The sequence below is a fragment of the Neofelis nebulosa genome, chromosome 3 (genome assembly GCF_028018385.1).
Source record: "Neofelis nebulosa isolate mNeoNeb1 chromosome 3, mNeoNeb1.pri, whole genome shotgun sequence".
Taxonomy (NCBI): domain Eukaryota; kingdom Metazoa; phylum Chordata; class Mammalia; order Carnivora; family Felidae; genus Neofelis; species Neofelis nebulosa.
Genome location: NC_080784.1, coordinates 206,950,537 through 206,970,104, shown reverse-complemented (window position 1 = coordinate 206,970,104; position 19,568 = coordinate 206,950,537). Strand labels below are relative to the sequence as shown.

General features: G+C 54.8%; 1 protein-coding gene across 2 annotated transcripts in view; it reads right to left on the bottom strand.

Annotated features, from left to right (window-relative positions):
* Window positions 1-19,069, bottom strand: part of RNF212 (ring finger protein 212) — a 37,079-nt gene extending 18,010 nt beyond the window's left edge. For both annotated transcript variants that reach the window (XM_058723246.1, XM_058723245.1), the window contains exons 1-5: window positions 18,863-19,069; window positions 13,962-14,023; window positions 4,968-5,042; window positions 1,947-2,003; window positions 877-935 (exon numbers count right to left, since the gene is read on the bottom strand). In XM_058723246.1, the coding sequence (XP_058579229.1) occupies window positions 877-935; window positions 1,947-2,003; window positions 4,968-5,042; window positions 13,962-14,023; window positions 18,863-18,971 (362 nt within the window). In that variant the 5' untranslated portion in view covers window positions 18,972-19,069. The remainder of the gene's footprint in view (window positions 1-876; window positions 936-1,946; window positions 2,004-4,967; window positions 5,043-13,961; window positions 14,024-18,862) is intronic.
* Window positions 19,070-19,568: the final 499 nt, after the last annotated feature.

The window sequence follows — 19,568 nt, the reverse complement described above, 5'->3', positions numbered from 1 at the left end:
TAGCGGCTGTGAGCGGCCAGAACTCACGGAAGACGCGATTCCCCAGAAAGAAAGCAAACTATTCACCCAGAGGGATGGATCGGAGACCCCGCGCAGACGCCTGGCACTCTCTGCCGTGCCGCTCCGCTCCCCTCCCCGAACTGAGCAGGGCCGTGCACCCCCACGTCCCTCAGGCTCTTGGAGTCTCCTGCTGTGATCTCTTGGGAATGGGGCAGGACCCCTGACCACACCCTCACACTGGTGTCGGCTTGGGGGCCCCTTCACCCCAGACGGGGCCCCAAGGTGGCGGAGCGACTTCCAGAGGCCCGACGCGACAGGGCAGCAAGTGCCCGCTTGCAGCGCGTGGGTCATGCCCGCACACGTGACCGGCCGGATGGACGCCAGTCCCCAAGGCCGCTGGCTCTGCAACCTTTACCCTGACGTTCGGCCTACCAAGCCGGGAAGAGCCACCACATTAGCACAGCTCACGAGACCTCGCCCCGTCTCAGAACAGAAGGCACTGTGGACAGCGGGAGCCCCCCGTGGCCGCTGCCCCAGGGCACGCCACGGCCTCCGCACGTGGGGCACACATGCTGCACGTGTTCACCTGTCACGGACGCCACGGTTCCTGACAGGTGCACACGGGGCCCCGACAGGGCCCGGCTGTGGGGCGCCTCTGCCTCAGGGACCTTGGGGAGCCCCTGGGGGGGTTTTCACATTTTCCCTTCTGTCTCCCTTGGCCTCCCTTCACCTCCTACTGAACTGCTGCTCTGACAGAAGCTTGTAGTAAAGGCAAGTGCTCTTTCTCCGGCCCCCTTCGTCACAACAAGGTCTCGGACAGATGGCCAAGGGCACAGCATGGTCAGCTGCCCTGTTCGCACTCTGGAGAGAACTCACCCCTGCAGCTGTTCCAACCGCAGCACTGACTTCCGAAGGGATTCTTCCAGCTTTGAGATCTAAACACAACCAGAGTTCTGGTCACCAGGCGGTGTAGGCCGACAGTGTTGAGAGCACGTGCTGACTCTGAACGTCTTAAACCACAAATCAGAAGGTGGGAGGCATGGGAGCTGTCCTCTTGCTGCTTGAGTGAATGTGCACTGAGAGCAGGCCACCAGGGGCCCCGGGGACCAGCACTGGGACGCCAGCACGAGGCAGCCTCACCTAGGTGCTCCCGGACCCTCTGTCTACACTCGAGAAGGCACTGCTCTGAGTCAGAAGCTCGATTAATGCTGCTTTCACTAAAGCTTTGCTTTCCTTTTATTAAAGACGAGTACTTACAAGGCTAGAGAAGAGTGCTCACAGGGCTAGAGGGGAGTGCTCACGGGGCTAGAGGGGAGTGCTCATGGGGCTAGAGGGAAGTGCTCACGGGGCTAGACGGAGGGGAGTGCTCACGGGGCTAGACGGGAGTGTTCACAGAGCTAGAGGGGAGTGCTCACGGGGCTAGAGGGGAGTGCTCACGGGGCTAGACGGGAGTGCTCACGGGGCTAGACGGGAGTGCTCACAGGGCTAGACGGGAGTGCTCACGGGGCTAGAGGGCAGTGCTCACGGGACTAGAGGGCAGTGCTCACGGGGCTAGAGGGCAGTGCTCATGGGGCTAGAGGGGAGTGCTCACGGGGCTAGGCGGGAGTGCTCACGGGGCTAGAGGGGAGTGCTCACGGGGCTGGAAGAATTGCTTGCAGGGCAAACGAACAGGCCCCTCGAATGTCCTTTACAAGGACTGGCCAGTGCAACTTCACAGGTGCTGTCGACAGAGAGGTGCCTCACGAGTTGGGGGATGTCAGCGGGTCAGTGTTGGCCTTCCAAGTTGAAACTGTCCTGGTCACCAGGCTGGGGCCCCCAGGCAGCCACATGCCGTCCACAGGCAGGATCCCCACACCAGGTTGAGGGCGGGCAGGACAGGTGCCAGCCCAGCGGCCCGCCGCCTTGAGACGCAGCCTCGGAATGAGGCGGCACGTCAGCGGACTTACCTTTTCTCTATAGAAGGCCAACAGTCTCCTTCTGTGCTTTTCTTGAAATTCTGAAACCTGAGAAGGCAGTACGCGTCAGCTGCTGGCGCTGGCACAGGGCCGCCACCGCGCACGCCGTCCCGGCGGCCAGAGGTCGGGAGGAAGCGTCAGTGCGAGCACCGGCGTGCCCGTCTCCCTGCGCCCCGTCCCCCCGCCTGCCCGCTGACCCAGGCGTGGGCTCCGCTGGCTGCCACCCTGCGCCCAAAGCAGAGCTCAGGACTGCCGCACAGGACGCGTGAGCAGTGGCGTGTGGCCAGCGCAAACGCGAGCCGAGGGGGCTGACGCGAGGTCAGCATCCCGTAGGTTCTTCCCCGGGACTCTGCCAAGTGCACGGACAGGAAGGGACGGCCAGCCCACAGCTGGTCCAAAGACCTCGTCTGCGGGCCAGGCCACCTCCAGAAGACGGGACCACAGTCAGGAGTGACAGACACCCTCCTATTCTTCTGCCAAGCCCCCACATCTTCCGAAGGGTTCCGCGCCCTCGGGGTCCAGAGAGCACACTGCCGGGGCCGTCGCTCCGCAGGACGAGGGCTGACAGACACGGGCTCTGCCGGAAGCACTAGTCTGCGGTGGGGGCGCCACCAGGGGCCCGTCCCAGAAACCTCCTTGATGACAGCTCTCAGGCCTCATGGCTCCTCAGGTCTGGCTTCCAGGAGGCGGGCCTCACTTCCGGGCAAGGCAGCATGGGCGGCGAAGCAGGGCCGGCCCGGGGCTAGATGTGACGTGAGGGCCCGTGCACAGCGGGGAGTGGTTTTGGCGGATCTGAAGCCACCCTCCAGTCGTCTTCAGCAAGACAAGACTCCCCGTCTGTTTGCTTGGTCTCATTCCTCAATGGGTTCTACGCGTGTGGCAGGAAGAGAACGTCACACCCTGACCCCTAGACCTCGTGTCTTGGTGTAGACCCCGAGAAACAGAGAGCAGGAGCGCCTGAGCACGACCACAGGACGGCCACGTGGCGTGTCCGGGAGCAGGACTGCGGGGACGCTGGCACGTGGGGCCTTCTCCCCGGAGGTACCAGGCTCGGCAGGGCCTGTGGGCGGGCCCACGCTATCTTCACTCCGGCAGGCTGTTCTCAAACCAGAAGGGGGAGGGCACACGCGCACAGGCCTCTGTGGCAGCACACGCCAAGGACGGGGCCACGGGCAGGGCTGAGCCTGGGAGACGGGCTTGTGGACAGAACGCCGAGCCCCGAGGGGCCTGGTGCGAGTCCACGGCCACGCAGACCCCCGTCTGTGTGCCACCCACCTGTACCAGGCAGGGGCCAGCCTCCAGGTCCCCAGGGCGTCGGCCCGAGTGACCGCGTGCTGGGCCCCTCAGGCTGAGCCGCTGTGGACTTGATGGGGGTAGGCGACACCAACAAGGCAAGATCTAAAAGGGCCGTGAGCCCTCATCCAGTAGAGAACGCCCTCCTGGACGGAGAGGGCACGGTCTCTTCAGTTTGTGACGCGCCCAGGCTGAGGAAGGCCAGGCTGGGAGCTGACCACGCACGCCTCTCCTTTGCTGTTCCTTGACTGGCGGGAGGTGTGGGATGGCCCATTTGGGGGGCGGTCCCCTCGGGTAGAGCCCCAGCCTCTGTGCGGGGGGATCAGGTCTGCTGGCTCATTTCTGTCCCCCTCCCAGAGGAGGAGCCGGGTGTCCACACTCCGGCCAGCACGGACCAGCCCTGGCTCAGGGGACAGGAGGGGAGATGAGAAGGGGTCCCGGGGAGGGGACAGGAAAAGAAAGATTTTTCTATGTCTTCCCAACTGGATCAGGAAGGGTGACCTCCCGATGGCTTCAGTGGAAGGACCTGCCGTGATTCTGACAGTCTCACACGTGCCAGGGCCCGAGGGCTGGCTTTACATTCTTCAACTTACTGAAGACCCTGAGGGTTCTGTCTACATGGGTTTTATCTGTCAGTGCTGACCCTACTAGAAACTGATACTGAGAGAAACGTATGACACATAGCAATTCATTTCAGAATAAACCCAGTTTGTTAACATGGGTAACAATGCGACATCCTGTCGTGTGGCCTCTGGAAACTCCACTCTGTGCCATGACAGATGGGCTCGTGACCATGGGAGAGAAGACCCAGAAGCGAAAAGGATGTCACTTGGCAGCTGCCTCCACAGCCTCTGGCCCCACCCCTGTGTGGGCGCACGGTCTGGGACAGCGTACGTCTCTGCAGAGCTGTCTGGGAACACCACATCAGGGCACGGGACTGCCAGTGGTTCTGAACGTCATGGGTGGAAGGGTCGCCAAGCTTGAGAACGTGGACAGTTTCCGGGCCTCGGGGGACCTGGCCCATGAAAGCTCCCACTGTGGACGTGGCGATGGAGACATCCGGGCCCCCGCTTGGCCCCCGCCTTGTGCCGCTGTTGTGTCCTGGGGCGCCACCCAGGCCTTCAGCGCTAAATGTAGATGGGACGGCCATGATACCGTGGTGGCTTCAGGCCGTGTCATAGCTAGAAAGGGCCTTGCAGAGAAGAGGAGGTCTCGGTGGGGCTGCTGGACCACAGCCTCCAGACGTGCAACGGGCCCAGAAGGTCAGGGTGGGACCACTCTCCCTTGGCCCACTGCCCCACGGGAAAGGTCTTGGCTAGAGGCGGCTCCCAGCTGCTGTCCCCCTTGGCCCCTTTCCCCAGAGGGTGGGTGGGAGGTGGCCCACCGCAGGGGCTACACACTAACAGAAAGGGGGAGAAGCGGGATGGCTGGGGGCTGGGGGGCTCCTTTCTCTCAGGCAGCTTCAGGGACAGGACGGTGGCCCGCACATGGTCCAGTGAGGTCTGGGAAGTCAGACCTCTGGGGTGGGACGTGGGGTGAGCAGGGGTTCACGACCCTGGAGGGAGGTGTGAGGCCCACGTGGTGGGGCGGGGGGGGGGGCGGGAGGAGGACAGCACAGTGTGGCCGAGTGTGCCGTGACCCTCAGAAAGGACAGCCTCACGAGGCAGCCGCAGCCTGACGGGGTTATGCTGAGCAAGAGGTACCCCGTGCAGGACTCACCTGGAAGGTCTCCTTTGAGTACTTCCTGCACAGGTCGTCTATACCCATGAACAGCGCCCGGATATCCGCGTCCGTCTGAAAGAGAAGGAAAGCAGGGTCCCTGTTACCGCCTCTGACACGGGCGTGCGGCACTGGTGAGAAAACCGCACCTCTGGGTCTGGAGTCAGCCCCACGTGACACAATCGATCGACACCTCACAGGCCATCTCCAGGGGCCCCGGGAGGGACACCCACGTCCCAGCTGCTGGTGGCCGTGGCAGACGAGGGGCAGCGCCACGCCTCCAGCGCCAAGGGGCTCCGGGCACCCACCGGGGGGCAGAGTGGCCAGCGGCCGGCTGAGCCCCCGGGCCGCACGTCCTCCTCTGTGAGGCGGGAGACACCCCTACTTGGACGGGTTCCCCCAAAGGTTGAAGGAGGCAGGGGTGAAAGCCAAGCAGAGGAAACGCGTGGAGCTCAGAAGAAGGGGAAAGCCGACGATCGCGGCCGAGTGGGCACAAGTACGTGCCGAGTTACCGAGAAAGCAAGCTCGAGAGACTCAGGAGAGCGAGGGCTGAAGAAACCGTCTCTGCCGACTTACGACGCTAGTGCAGACGTGCCCTGTCCCCCACCCCCCACCCCCCCCACGTCAGCAACGGCCGTCCTGCGACAGGAGTCAGAGAGCGGCCGCCGCTAAACGGACAGGACAGCACGAAGCGTGCAGGGGCACCCGGATAAGGACACACACGCACCAGAGCGAAGAGGTGCAGGAGGGGCCTCGTGCGTCCTCCCCGTCTGGTCTTTGGTCTGGGCTGTGGGCAAGTCACGAGCTTCAGGATGTGCCCCCAAGCCCCAGCGAGACGACAGTGAAGCTGAACTCAGATGAGCAGCAGAAACGGGGAAATGCTCCCCAAAGGGCCAGGGCCTTCTGGGGGAGCCAGCGGCGGGGTGGGAGCAGGTCTGGCTTTGGAAGGTCAGGGGGCCGGTGTGGTGAAGCAGCCCTGGGATCCACTCCTGGGCGTCAGGGCGACAGCGGGGGGGGCCCACACGGTGCTGCCTGGACGGACCACCGAAAGGCGGGGCAGCGCGGCCCACGGGGAGGGGCCGGGGCCTTCACGTACGTGCGAATCCTGCTCTGCACCAGCTGGACCCGCCGCCCTGGCACACGGCCCAGCATGTCCGAGCTTCCGTCTCCCGAGCGAGGTGAGCAGAAATGGTGCCCTCCCGAAGGTCACGTGGAGCGCGGGCAAACAAAAGGGGAGAGGTGCCCCCAACAGAGCGTGGCCGGGCCTGGTGCTCGGCAAGTGGGGAGCATGCCTGTTATGTAAAGACACATACACAGACGACCCAGAACACGACGAATGGCTCCGTGGGCCAGAAGTGAAAGCACCTGGAAAGGCTGTCACTCATCTGTCAGGGTCTACTACCTTCTGTGACGGGAGTCAATCATTCTACACGTGACAGAGGCCCCGAGGGGCAGGGGAGGGTGTGGAGACAGAGCAGCCGAGGGCTCTCCAGGCTAAGGAATGACCTCACTGCACAGGCTGTGGAAACTCTGCGAAGACAAGCGGGACAACTACGCAGACAACCGCATCACACACAGGAGAGCCGGGTGCGGGAAAAGACAAAAATGGAGGAGTATGGTCAAAGCGCCAAAAAACATTGATTTCCGTTAAAGAATTCTAAGCCCAGTGAAAATATGCTTCAAACTGGAGACAAAAACAGAGGTCCTTTTCAGACAAACAAAAAACAGAGAATTTGCCACCAACAGAAGCCACGGCCTTCAGGTAGGAAAGAGTACCTCAGTGGGAACAAGTGGGTTCAGGAACAAGTGAGGAGCACGAGGGAAGGGGACTGTGGGGTGACCCAAGATCAGAATGGTGACCGCACACTCGTCATCCCATGGGGCTCTGTGCAGACAGAACTGAACCACACACCGACAGCATGAGGGGAAGGTGGCACAAAGGTGACAGAAGTGTCTGAGACCCTTGCATTGGCAGGAAGACTACTTCACGTTAGACTGCAGAAGGTCAAGGGCATACCGTAGCCTCCGGGGTCATGGAAACAAATGCTGTCTTGGCCTGACGTTCAGGTCACAAACAATTCCCACAGCCATGTACCCATACTTGTGCATTCTTCTGTATTAAACTTGAATAAAAGTAAAAATAACAACTAAAAATCCCCAAATATTTCTAAATTAATCAACACAGTTTCAGAAAACACACAGCTCACAGGAGTAATCAGAAAAAATTTCAAAGTATTCTGAAGTGAAAGATAACAAAAATGTAACACAGCCAATTGCAGAAACGCAGGCAAGGATGAACAGAAGGGTGCCACAACCCTGCAATGTAGATATCAGAAGGGAGAGGCTAGAGCTTCCTGTAAGCAATTATCTTAAAGAACAAATTTAATCCAAAGAAAAAAGAAAAAGGAAATGTTAAAGAAAACAAAAGTTGAGAAATGCAAAGTGATGACAAACAGAGCCAAAACACCTGAGAACACTAACTTACTAACAAAACCAGGTAAGACTGTTGAAGAAAAAAAAGAGACAAGGCAACAAAAAAGGACATCACTACAGATCTCACAGACACTGAAAATACAGATGGCTACAGACATGCGGATGATGAGAAATTTCAAAATTCAGAGGCAGTGCACAAATTCCTAGAAAAAGACTTACTTAAGCTGACCCAAGAATTAGGAACTCTGAAAAGTTCCATGTCTAATTAAAAAATTAAACCCTAGTGGGGCACCTGGGTAGCTCAGTTAGCTGAGTGTCCAACTTTGGCTCAGGTCATGATCTCATGGTTCACGAGTTTGAGCCCCACGTCGGGCTAACTGCTGGCAACGAGAAGCCTGCTTTGGATTCTCTGTCTCCCTCTGTCTCTCTCTACCCCTTCCCCGCACGTGCTCTGTCTCTAACAAATAAACAAGCATTAAATAAAAAAATTAAACCCTAGTTAAAAACCTCCTCAGCCTTCTCGGATCAGAGTGTCACACATGAATTTTACCATTCTCTGAATAACCCCAATCTTGAAAAAAAATCTTCCAGAAAAGAGGAAATGAAAGAATATCCAACTCCTTTTATGAAGCCAGCAAAACCCTGATTCACCAAAACTTGAAAAGGGCACGTAAGAAAGGAAAATCACAGGTCAGTTCTCACATGAACGCAGGTGCACAAAACCCAAATTCACCTACACATACAAGCTATACCGCACCACAACCAAGTTGCAGTATTTGAAATTCTACTGTGAGTTTAAAATTCTAAAAATAAATGCAAGTCACCACATCCACAAAATAAAGAAGAAAAATAAAATGATAACCCCTTAGTAAGAAACCCAGAGCTCACATGAATACTCCATGGTGACCCACTGGAAGCTTGACCCTGAAATCAGAAAGAGACAAAGGACGCCTGCCATCACCACTGTGTCCCCTTGTTGCTTACACAGTGAGAAGAAGGTACAAGGAAGGAAAGGGGGGAGTGACACAGAAATTAAACATTTGGAGATGACACGACTGTGCACAGAGACAGTCTAGACGGATCTTCACATCGGCCAACAGCATTATCAAGTGAATTTAGCACGGTCACCAGATAAAGGTTAATAAACAAAACCAACCAACAAGAAGCACTTTTTTTTTTTTACACACCAACAAGAAGCACTTAGGAGATGAAATTATCCCAAATCATCAATACCTGGGTGACGCTAACGGCGGCACCAGCCTCTGTACAGAAAACCGCCACCGAAGCCGGAGCGCATCTAAACAAATGGAGGTGTGCCACACACTTGTGGCCTAGAGGCCCCACCGTAGGGAGGTCAGTTTACCTGTGTCATCAGTGAAGTGCAAACCCAACAGGGCTTTGTGTGGAAATTAACAAGCTGATTCCAAAATTACATGAAGGCGCTAACTTAAGAGGGACACCTATCTCTTGCCTGCGCATTAGTGGAGGCCTGTGCTCAGTGGACGGCCTTCCGCTCGGAAACCAGCAGCCCTCCTCCGCTGGGTCACCAGCATCCACTTAGCAGAGTGTGTGTGTGTGTGGGGGGGGGACTGCTGTCCAAGAGACTGCTTTGGGGGCCAGGCCTGGGGAGGCATTGTTCACGGGAGGCAGGCGGGGAGACTGAGTCTAGCTGGGGGGCCCAGCAAGGAGAGCAGGGCCAGAGACAGCCCCCAGCCAGGCCAGTGTGCTGCTCCAGTGGCTGCTGTCCACTTCTCTCTTCCGCCATACGGAAAGGTCATCCCCCGAAACCCTGTGGGACACCCCCCAAATGCCCTAAACCCAGGTCCTTGCTGGCGCGTGGTCATGTCCTCCAAGTCCCGATTTGGGCTGCGGCCCAGGAACCAGGCTCATCCTCACCACGAGCAGCCTCCGACCTGGGGCCTGGGGCAGGACGGCTGAACCCACCCCTCAGAGGTCAGGGGAAGGCAAGAGGGCACAGCCATCACGGAGACCCTGTGGGTGGGTGTCCTGGGGTTCCTGCCCTGGGGCCACACATGCATCTTCCTTAGCCAGGCCTCTGCTGTCTAGGGGAGCCTCCGGTCTAGCCACCTCCAGCCCCCGACTCTGCCCACTTCTCCCCAGCGCCTTAAGTGGGCATGTGGAAGAGTGCCCTGCACACTCATGGCCCCAGGTCCCACGTCCTCACACTTGGGAGTCCAGACGCCGCTGGCTTCTCCAGGGCTCGGGGCCTCCCCACTACAGGGGCTCCTTTCCATCTCCACTGGAGAACCAGCCAATTCCAGCCCAAGTGCAACCCCTTCCGGTCCATATATCCTTCTGCTGTGCGTTCATCACAGGCTCTGTCCTGCGGGCCCGGCTGCCTCTCCCAGATCCCCGCGGGCTCCCCAGCTTCAGTCTCCCCACCCCCTGAGAGATAAGGCCCCTTCCGGTGACAAATAAGTCAACAAATACAAAGCAGGTGGTGTCCTGTGTGTGAAGCCAAAGGAGCAGGTGCGGGCAGAGTAAGAGGCGCGGGCAGCTTGCACACGGCAGGTCGCGGAAGATCAGCTTGGCCTGGTCCATGCACTGTGTCTGGCTCTGACAAAAGAAAGCCAGTCGGAGCAGAAACCACTAGGGGCACCGCGTTTACAAGGGTTCGTGTCGTCCTGTGAAACGTCGTTCACGTATGTGCATACACATGGATTCATGTGCACCCAAATGCACACACACTGTGCCATGATTCTAAGTGTCCTTCCTGCCACAGGTCAAAGAAACCACAGTCACACAGAACCAGAGGCAGAGACCTAAAGGCAGTGGGGGAAGGAGGAGGTGGAAGCAGCCTGGCCCCAGGAACAGTGGCAGGTTGGAGTCACCGGCCAGGGGACCAGGTGTCCACCAGAGGTCGGGTCCCAGAGCCACGGGCATGAGGGGACTTGGGTTTCACTCCGAGAAAGCCGGGACATACGACCCGTGTGCGCAGACCCCTCTGGCTGTGGGGGGAGAGAAGATTCCAGGAAGCAGGAGGGAGGGCAGGAAGAATGGCTCTTAGGCGTCATGGTGGCAGAGGAGAAAGGAGGGCCCCCGAGAGACTGCTGGAAGCGGCCCCAGAATGCAACGCGGGCGTGCGGGAGAGAGCGGCCAGGAGCAGCACCGGTGCCGCGAACGACTTCACTCACGCACGTGCACAGAGAATGAACAAATACATACATCTTCGAGCATCTGTAGAACATTAACAATTACCATGTACGAAGACACAGTGAAAATCTTGACAATTAAAAAAAGAAACCACATGGCCATATTCTCTGATCACAAAGGCATAAAATTAAAAGCTTTCTACAAAAACGATAGAGGAAATAAGATCTAATCTCTCAGAAATTAAGGAATATTCTCCCAAGTAATTCTTGAGTTGAAAAAGAAGTTAAGAGAAATAGAAGACTATTTAGAAATGATAAAACCAATGCTCAAAGTGATGCAGAACAGCAGTCAACAGGAGGAAATGGACAGTCTCAAATACATTTATTAGAAAACAAGACAGAGCACACATAAACTGAGCGTGCAAACCAAGAAGGCAGAGAAAGGCGGGGGCGTCCCTCCCTCGGCCACAGGCCCGACCAGCTGCACAAGTCAGCAGAGCCTGGCAGCACAGCTGAGGGCCTAAAGCCGTACATTTCTTTCCCCCTCCCCCCATGTTCTTACTTCAAAAACATTTTTTAAATGTTTGTTTATTTTTGAGAGAGAGAGAGATAGAATGAGCGGGGGAGGGGCAGAGAGAGGGAGACACAGAACCCGAAGCACGCTCCAGGCGTCGAGCTGTCGGCACAGAACCCAACGCGGGGCTCGAACTGAAGGACCGCCAGATGGTGACCCAAGCCGAAGTCGGATATTTAACCGACTGAGCCACCAGGCGCCCCTTCGTGCTCTTACTTTCAATTGTTCATTTTAATAATCATTTGTTTATATGCTTATCTCCTTTTCAAAGTTCCTTGAAAGCCTCTTTTGTCTTTTTTCTCCCTTTCTTTAAAAGATAAAACTTATTGTCACGTTAGCTAACATAGAGCGTATACAGAGTGCTCTTGGCTTCAGGAGTGGATTCCTGTGATTCATCGCTTCCGTACAACACATAGTGCTCATCCCAACAGGTGCCCTCCTCAATGCCCATCATCATTTTCCCCTCTCCTCCGCCCCTCATCAACCCTCAGTTTGTTCTCTGTATTTAAGGATCTGTTACAGTTTACATCCCTCTCTGTCTGTAGCTATTTATATATAATACATATATTATATTATATACTAATATGTTAATATAATAATAAATATGTAATAAAATATATTATATCTATACTATATATATGTAACGTATTTTTTCTTTTTTCTTTATTTTTTTATTTTACATCCAAGTTAGTTAGCATATGGTGCAACAATGATTTCAGGCACATCTTCTTTATCTATTCATCCATCGAGGGACATTTGGGCTCTTTCCAAAATTTGGCTATTGTTGATGGTGCTGCTATAAACATGGGGGTACGTGTGCCCCTATGAACCAGCACTCCTGCATCCTCCGGATAAATGCCTAGTAGTGCAATTGCTGGGTCGTAGGGTAGTTCTAGTTTTAAATTTTTGAGGACCCTCCATACTGCTTTCCAGAGTGGCTGCACCAGTTTGCATTCCCACCAGCAGCACAAAGGAGACCCTCTTTCTCCACATCCTCACCAACATCTGTTGTTGCCTGAGTTGTTAGTTGTAGCCACTCTGACCGATGTTAAAAAACCCAGAACTGGACCCACAAATGCGTGGCCAACTTATCTTTGACAGAGCAGAAAAAATTACCCAATGGAAGAAAGACAGCGTCTTCAGCAAATGTTGCTGGTAGAACTGGACAGCGACATGCAGGACGATGAACCTGGACCACTTTCTTACACCAGACACAAAAAGAAACTCGAAACGGATGAGAGACCTAAATGTAAGACAGGAGGCCATCACAAACCTCGAGGAGAAAGCAGGCAACAACCTCTTCGACCTCAGCTGCAGCGACTTCTCACTCAACACATCTCCGGAGGCAAGGGAAACAGAAGCAAACATGAACTACTGGGACCTCATCAAGATAAAAAGCTTCTGCACAGAGAAGGAAACAATCAGCGAAACTAAAAGGCAACTGACAGAATGGGAGAAGATATTTGCAAACGACATATCAGATAAAGGGTTAGGGTCGAAAATCTATAAAGAACTTATCAAGCTCAACACCCGAAAAACAAATAATCCACTGAAGAAATGGGCCAAAGACGTGAACAGACACTTCTCCAAAGAAGACATCCAGATGGCCAACAGACACATGAAAAGATGTTCAACATCACTTGGCATCAGGGAAACACGTATCAAAACCACGTTGAGGTAACATTTCTTAAAGGAAATAAGGCACTTTCTACCAAACACTTAAATCTTTGACCTTATTTTTCCACTTCTAGGAATTTATGCTACAGAAATATTCCTACAGATATGCAGAGACATGGTAAAAAATGTTGGCTGTAAGACCGCAACAGTGAAAAACTAAAACCCCCCACTAGGAAACTGCTGAAATAGTTTTGCCAATAGGAAAATACTGAAACAGTATGCAGTGTTTTTGGAGAGGGCGGGTGTGCCAGAAGTGTAAAGTCAACTGAGCAGACACCATTATGTAAGAAGATAAATCCCAGTAACACACAGCAGGAACTATGTTCCCACTTGCTGACATCTGTGGGAAACGGGATTTGGGGGACTTGTACTTCTCCATTATGATTTACTGTATCATTTCAGTTTTTTGTGACATCGTATTGTATTTATAACCAGAAAAAAACCAATTTTGTTATAGATTAAAACATCCGATCACACACATATCTTAGAACCTAAGTATAAAGAAAATAATTATTTACAACTAAGTTTAAACCAAACAAGTTAAACTGATGTATTTTCAAGAGAAAACAAAAGTCATTGTTTCAAGCCTACTGTGACAGTCATCAACTCTGAACTGACGTTCCTCCAACCCTCTTCATTAGCCATGAGCCCCAGGGAAAGCCAGACTCTGTCACCTTCTTCAGGGGTCTGTACCGGAGACCCTATTCACCTCATCTTCTCCTCCCGGAACACAGCACGGCAAACTACAAACAGGGCCAGTCTACAAAAGAAGGTATCCGAGGCATTCAAAACCAAACCCTGATTGTACTTTACTCAGAAATCCTGGAAGATCTTCTACTTAACCTAGCAAAATGAAAAAATTTTCAGACACCCCAAATGACTAAATATTGAATCTCAATATTAAAAAAAAAAAAATACCGATCGGGGCGCCTGGGTGGCTCAGTCAGTTAAGCGGCCGACTTCGGCTCAGGTCATGATCTCGCGGTCCGTGAGTTCGAGCCCCGCATCGGGCTCTGTGCTGATGGCTCAGAGCCTGGAGCCTGTTTCAGATTCTGTGTCTCCCTCTCTCTGACCCTCCCCCGTTCATGCTCTGTCTCTGTCTCAAAAGTAAATAAACGTTAAAAAAAATAATAATAGCATAATACTCTAAAAAAAAAAATACTGATCAACATTCAGATAATACATATTTGAACTTACGTGTTCTGAAAGTAAAAGTGTGCGACAAGGCACTTTACAAATCAAGCACTCGCCCTTTCTACCTGTAAAAGAAAAGCAAACTTTACTATATCATAGTGAGTATTGCTTCTGAACGTGTGTAGACGCAGATTCAAATTACAGTTTTCTTCACAACGTAGCATCCACACTTCCACACTCCATCATGACACTGCACGTGGCCAGACTTGGGACACCGTTTTTGCAGCGAACGATCCACCTCTTCCTGCCTTGTGGAACTGCCCCAAATTAGTGACTGTGAAGATCAACAATACTGAAACCGAATGTGTCTCAGAACTCTCTTACAGTCAGGTTTTGTAGCGATATCTTAATTAACAATGGTCAGTACTCAAAATGAAAGCAGCTCCTTGCACCCCACCCAACACATGAGGTCAGAGTTTTGCTCTGCTCCCGCAACCTCACCTCTGCGACACCAGGGACCGCTCACCAGGAAAGGACTCTGCGTTTGCTGAGCTCCCGCCACCTACACGGCGGCGCCTGGACGGAGGCCTCGTACTTCCCACCTGCTGGCGTCAGCTGACTCACCTGCTCCTGTCCGGGGGCCCCCCAGCGACCCGCACCTGCCGCAGCATGCTGGTTTCCGCCACACTCGCCCTCGCTGGGAAGCCCGCGCTAAGTCCGGCGCTTCCTGGCCTGCCCCCACAGGGGCCCCTTCTCCCGTGACTCCGCCCTGGGCCCCCGGAGCGGCCGCTGTCGTGGGCAAACTCAGACTCCTTCCTACGCCTGTACCCACGTCACTGGCGGCAGCAGGGCCCCTCGTCCTGGGCTCGGCCCCAACCCCACACGTCAGAGTCTCACTTTCCCACACAGCGGCCTGGAGCCCGGAGCCGGCCAGTCAGTACTGCGCTCCTCGCCCTTCCAAGCAGCACACCCAGCCCAAACCCGGGCTCTCTTTCTCCCCCGCTTCTGGTCCAGCGTAGCTAAGAACCGGGCAAAAAAATCACTCAACTGGGAAGTGGATTCAGAGACGTGGATTCCAACATGGATGAACCTGCAACACTGCCGGCCCCCACCCATTTTTCTTGAGTGTCCCCCCAACTCCCTGTGGGGGGGTGTTCAGACCAGCCCCAGACTGCGTGCTGACCTCCCTCAATCCCCTGCCTCCTCTCCAGTTACCCACCACAGAACAACCCAGCTCACTCTGCCTTCTTCCTCTGTCCCGTCCCACCCCCGGCACGTGGGACGACGGTCCTGGTACAGAAAGAGCCGGCTCCCTTCCAGTGGCCTCCAGAGCTACCCCCTTCCTCTATCCCTACAAACACATTCAAGTCGCCCTCTCCTGAAAACATCCACGCCTGGTGGTACGTTCCCGCCCCCACCCCCCCCCCCCACCCCCGCCCCCAGGTCTCTACTGCAGATTCTGGAGCACAGAACTTCCCCTTGAGCATCGCTGCAGCCTGAAGCCGTGGAGTCAAAGATTAACAGAGCTGACTCCGAAAGCTCTGCGAGTTGTGTTGAGGGCGGGGGCAGTAAGAGACCGGACACAGAGAGGAACTTGTCTGCAGCTAATGGACAGGAAAACCGACATTCATACTTAATATGCAAACAGAGCTCACTAACCCATTAAGCACTCCAGTAAAAGGCGTGAGGGCCGCTGGCCAAAGCACAGACCACCAGTAATGTATGAAAAGAAAATCCAGGCCATCGGTGCTGGGGACGTGGCGCAGCCACGCCTTCTGGGCGGGTTGGTCCTAGGTGTCGGCCGTGACGGGCACGGCCCAGTGAAGCACTTCCACGCTTACACACACGCAAAGGAGGAAACCACACAAGTGAACAAGTGCTGCTTACCAGCAAAACATCAGAAAAAACACACGTCTTTTACCAGGGAATCAGTTAAATAGGTCTTGGTATGGCAACTAAAAGATATACTATGCAACCTTAACAAGGATGATACAGACTTAGTTGAACGTGAAAAAATATCCACGTGCTGTTCATAAATGCAGGTAACTAAACGGTATACACACAATACCATTAACATTTTTTTAATGTTTATTTTTGAGAGGTGGGGGGACAGAGAAGAGAATCTACAGCGGGCTCCAGGCCGAAGTCTGACGCTTAACCCACTGAACCACTCAGGCACCTCCCATTTTTGTGTTAAAAACCTGTATCCATAGGAAAGAGTCTGGAAGGATATACACCAAAGCTTAAGGAGGGCTCATCTCTGAGTAACGGTCACCAAACAGCTGGGAAGCTATGGTCAGTGCTCCACCCAGAGCCCTCAAGCCTTTCTGCTGTCTTTTTTGTTTTGTTCTATGGCCCAGCACCTGTGGCTTTTTGGAGGAATGACCTAGGGCTACTGGAATGTGCTCTGGCCTTAGGCTTCAAGAGCTAGAGGTCCGCTGGGAATCGCCCTGCCTGAACCAGTCCCCCAAGGCTGAGAGCATGCACTGGTCTCCACTGTTTTCACCCAAGTTCACCCACGCCACTAAATCCAGGGGGAGGTTCCACTCTGCCCTGGGACACCAGGTCCCAAATACTCTGCTTTCTTTTCTTCCACAGCCTCCTCCTACCTTCACCCATCTTCTTCAAGAAATGTTCCTCCCAGGTGATACCATGCCCTGGTTCCCTCTGCCCTCCACACTCTCCTCACTCCAGTATCTTCGATGACTATATACATGCTAATTCCCCGACGTGTTCCTGGCTGTCCTGACCCCGAGCCCCAAATACTCAATCCCTCCCAGTGTCCCCCCCTCGGATGGCTCTCACCGGAATCTCAGCGACCAACGTGAGCCCCTGAACCTCACCCTGGGAGCTGCTGTTCTCTCTCTGTGCTTGGTGCTGCTAACGCAACCCCCAATCCTCCAGTCAGAGGCCAGGCCACTCCCCAGACTCCAGTGTACTACACCTCTCTAGGCCCACGGCCCCATCATCGCTCCCGTGCTCAACCGCACAGCCTCTTGCCCAGTTCCTGTCTCCCACCAAATTACCTTTTCACCCAGCTGCCAGAGACTTTTCAAACACACACGTGAGACTCAGCAACCCCACTGCAGATATACACCCAAGGCGGTCCACAAGATAGACATCGGGTTAGTGGTTCTCTCTGATGTGGCTTCTGAGAGGGTGGTGATGCTCTCTCAATCTGGGAGCTGGTTTCACAGGTAAATTCACCCTGTAAAAATTCTTGTGCTTTGCATTCATGACTTTTTCTTTGTACTTCAATTTAAATATTTTTAATGTTTATTTATTTTTGAGAGACAGAGAGAAAGTGCGCCAGTGGAGGAGGAACAGAGAACAAGGGAGACACAGAATCGGAAGCGGGCTCCAGGCTCTGAGCTGTCAGCACAGAGCCTGACGCGGGGCTCGAACCCACAAACCGCAAGATCATGACCTGAGCCGAAGTCGGACGGTCAACCGACTGAGCCACCCAGGCGCCCCTATTTGTCTTTCTCTCCTGTGAATTATCAGTTTATATTCCTGGCTAACTTTTTTATTGGGACGATATTTTTCTTAATCATTTATATTGAGCTCTTTACACAGGGAGACAATTAACTTGGTCATTAATAAGATAGTTATTTTCATGAGTGTGCAACTTGCCCTTTAACTTTGGCATGTAGGGCATACAGAGGTTTCATATTTTTTTTTCTTTTAGGTCAAATCTATCTTTTCCTTTGTGATTTCTTCTCTTTATTTTAATGTTTATTTTTTAACCTAAAATTTTTTTTAATTTATTTTTGAGAGAGACAGAGCGAGTGGGGGAGGGGCAGAGAACGAGGGAGACACTGAATCCGAAGCGGGCTCCAGGCTCCGAGCTGTCAGCACAGAGCCTGACGCGGGGCTTGAACCACAGACTGCGAGATCATGACCTGAGCCAAAGTCGGACGCTTAACCGACTGAACCACCCAGGCGCCACTCTTTGTCTTCAACTTAAAATTTTCATAGAAAGAGACACCTGGGTGGTTCAGTCGGTTGAGCGTCGGACCCTTGAAGTCGGCTCAGGTCATGATCTCTTGGCTCTGTGCAGACAGCACGGAGCCTGATTGGGATTCTCTCTCTCCCTCTCTCCCTGTCTCCTCTGTCCCTGACCTGCTTGCTTTCTATCTCAAAATACATAAACAAAAAAATCTCATCAACAGAAAGATACCTCTGATCACGTCACCACCCTGCTTAAAACCAGTGGTTTCTTGGGGCGCCTGGGTGGCGCAGTCGGTTAAGCGTCCGACTTCAGCCAGGTCACGATCTCGCGGTCCGTGAGTTCGAGCCCCGCGTCAGGCTCTGGGCTGATGGCTCGGAGCCTGGAGCCTGTTTCCGATTCTGTGTCTCCCTCTCTCTCTGCCCCTCCCCCGTTCATGCTCTGTCTCTCTCTGTCCCAAAAATAAATAAAAAACGTTGAAAAAAAAATTTAAAAAAAAAAAACAACAAAAAAAAAAACCAGTGGTTTCCTACTGCCCGGAGAACAGGGGGGATCCCCTGCAGCATGCTTCAGCCGACTTCACCAGCACCCTCAGCTCCTCCAGCCCGTCCACACTTCCTTCTACCCTAGGATCTCTGCACTCGGCGTCCCCTCTGCCTGGGAGCTCCCAAGCGTCCGGGCTGACTCTCACCTTCCCGCCCCCTGCCCCGCAGGCTCTGGCTCCACCCTCGCTTGATGCCAGGTGAGGACGCGCCTTCTGGGGCCCTGCGCTGGTGTTTAAAGGCATCCTGGACACAGGGCCTAGTTTAACCCGCCTTCCGAAAGGGCAGGGAGAGCCATACTCCTGGGGCTGACACCTGCGATCTCGGCCAGCACGTTTTCCACCATCCCTCCGGCCGCCCACCCAGCAGGACGTCCTGCTGCCTCTACACCCGAGGTTCGGGAAGGAAGCCGGCGCCCTCGGCCCCACCCCGCCGCCCGGGTACTGCCCGACCCCAGGGCCCGCCCGCCTCACCTTTGTCCAGGCAGACGTCGCAGTACACGTGGCCGCAGTTGGTCAGGCTGAAGCACGACGTCCGGTGCGGCGGCTGGAAGCAGCGATTACAGAACACCCAGCTGGCCATGTCGAACCCGGCGTCCGCGCCGCCGCCGCGCAGAAGCCCAGGCCCACAAGAGGCCCACACGCCGTCTCCCGCCGCAGGCAGAGGGTGGCGACTCTGCACCTGCGCAAACGCGAACTTGTAACCCGGCGCCTGCGCACCAGAGAGCGGTGTCGCTCCCGCCAAAACCCGTGCTGGAACATACCAACCCGGGGAAGGGAGGGAGGTGGGGTTAGATAGATTCTTCTCCTCGCAGGCTGTCTTGGCTGGACGTGGAGAGGAGGAACGTGCACACCGGGGCCTGGCCTCCCTCATTCCATCACTGCACTCCTTGCCAAGTCTTCTGTGGAGCCGTGTGTCCTAGTCCAGGCCCGGAGACGGTGCCGGTGTCCCCGGTTGGCGCCCACATGGGCGTGCCGGGAAGGCGCAGGCGCAGAGCGCGGGCAGGGGAGGCCAAGGCGGTGGGGGGAGCGGGAACGGCAGTGATGGCTGGGAGACCGTGTGCGCACGCGGCACCCTGCCTGGTGCGGGGAGGGGGCCGGGGGCGGAGGGTGGGCGGGTTAGGGACACCGGGCTGACCAGAGGGACCAGGGGTCCTGGGCAGACGGAGGTGCGGGGCCA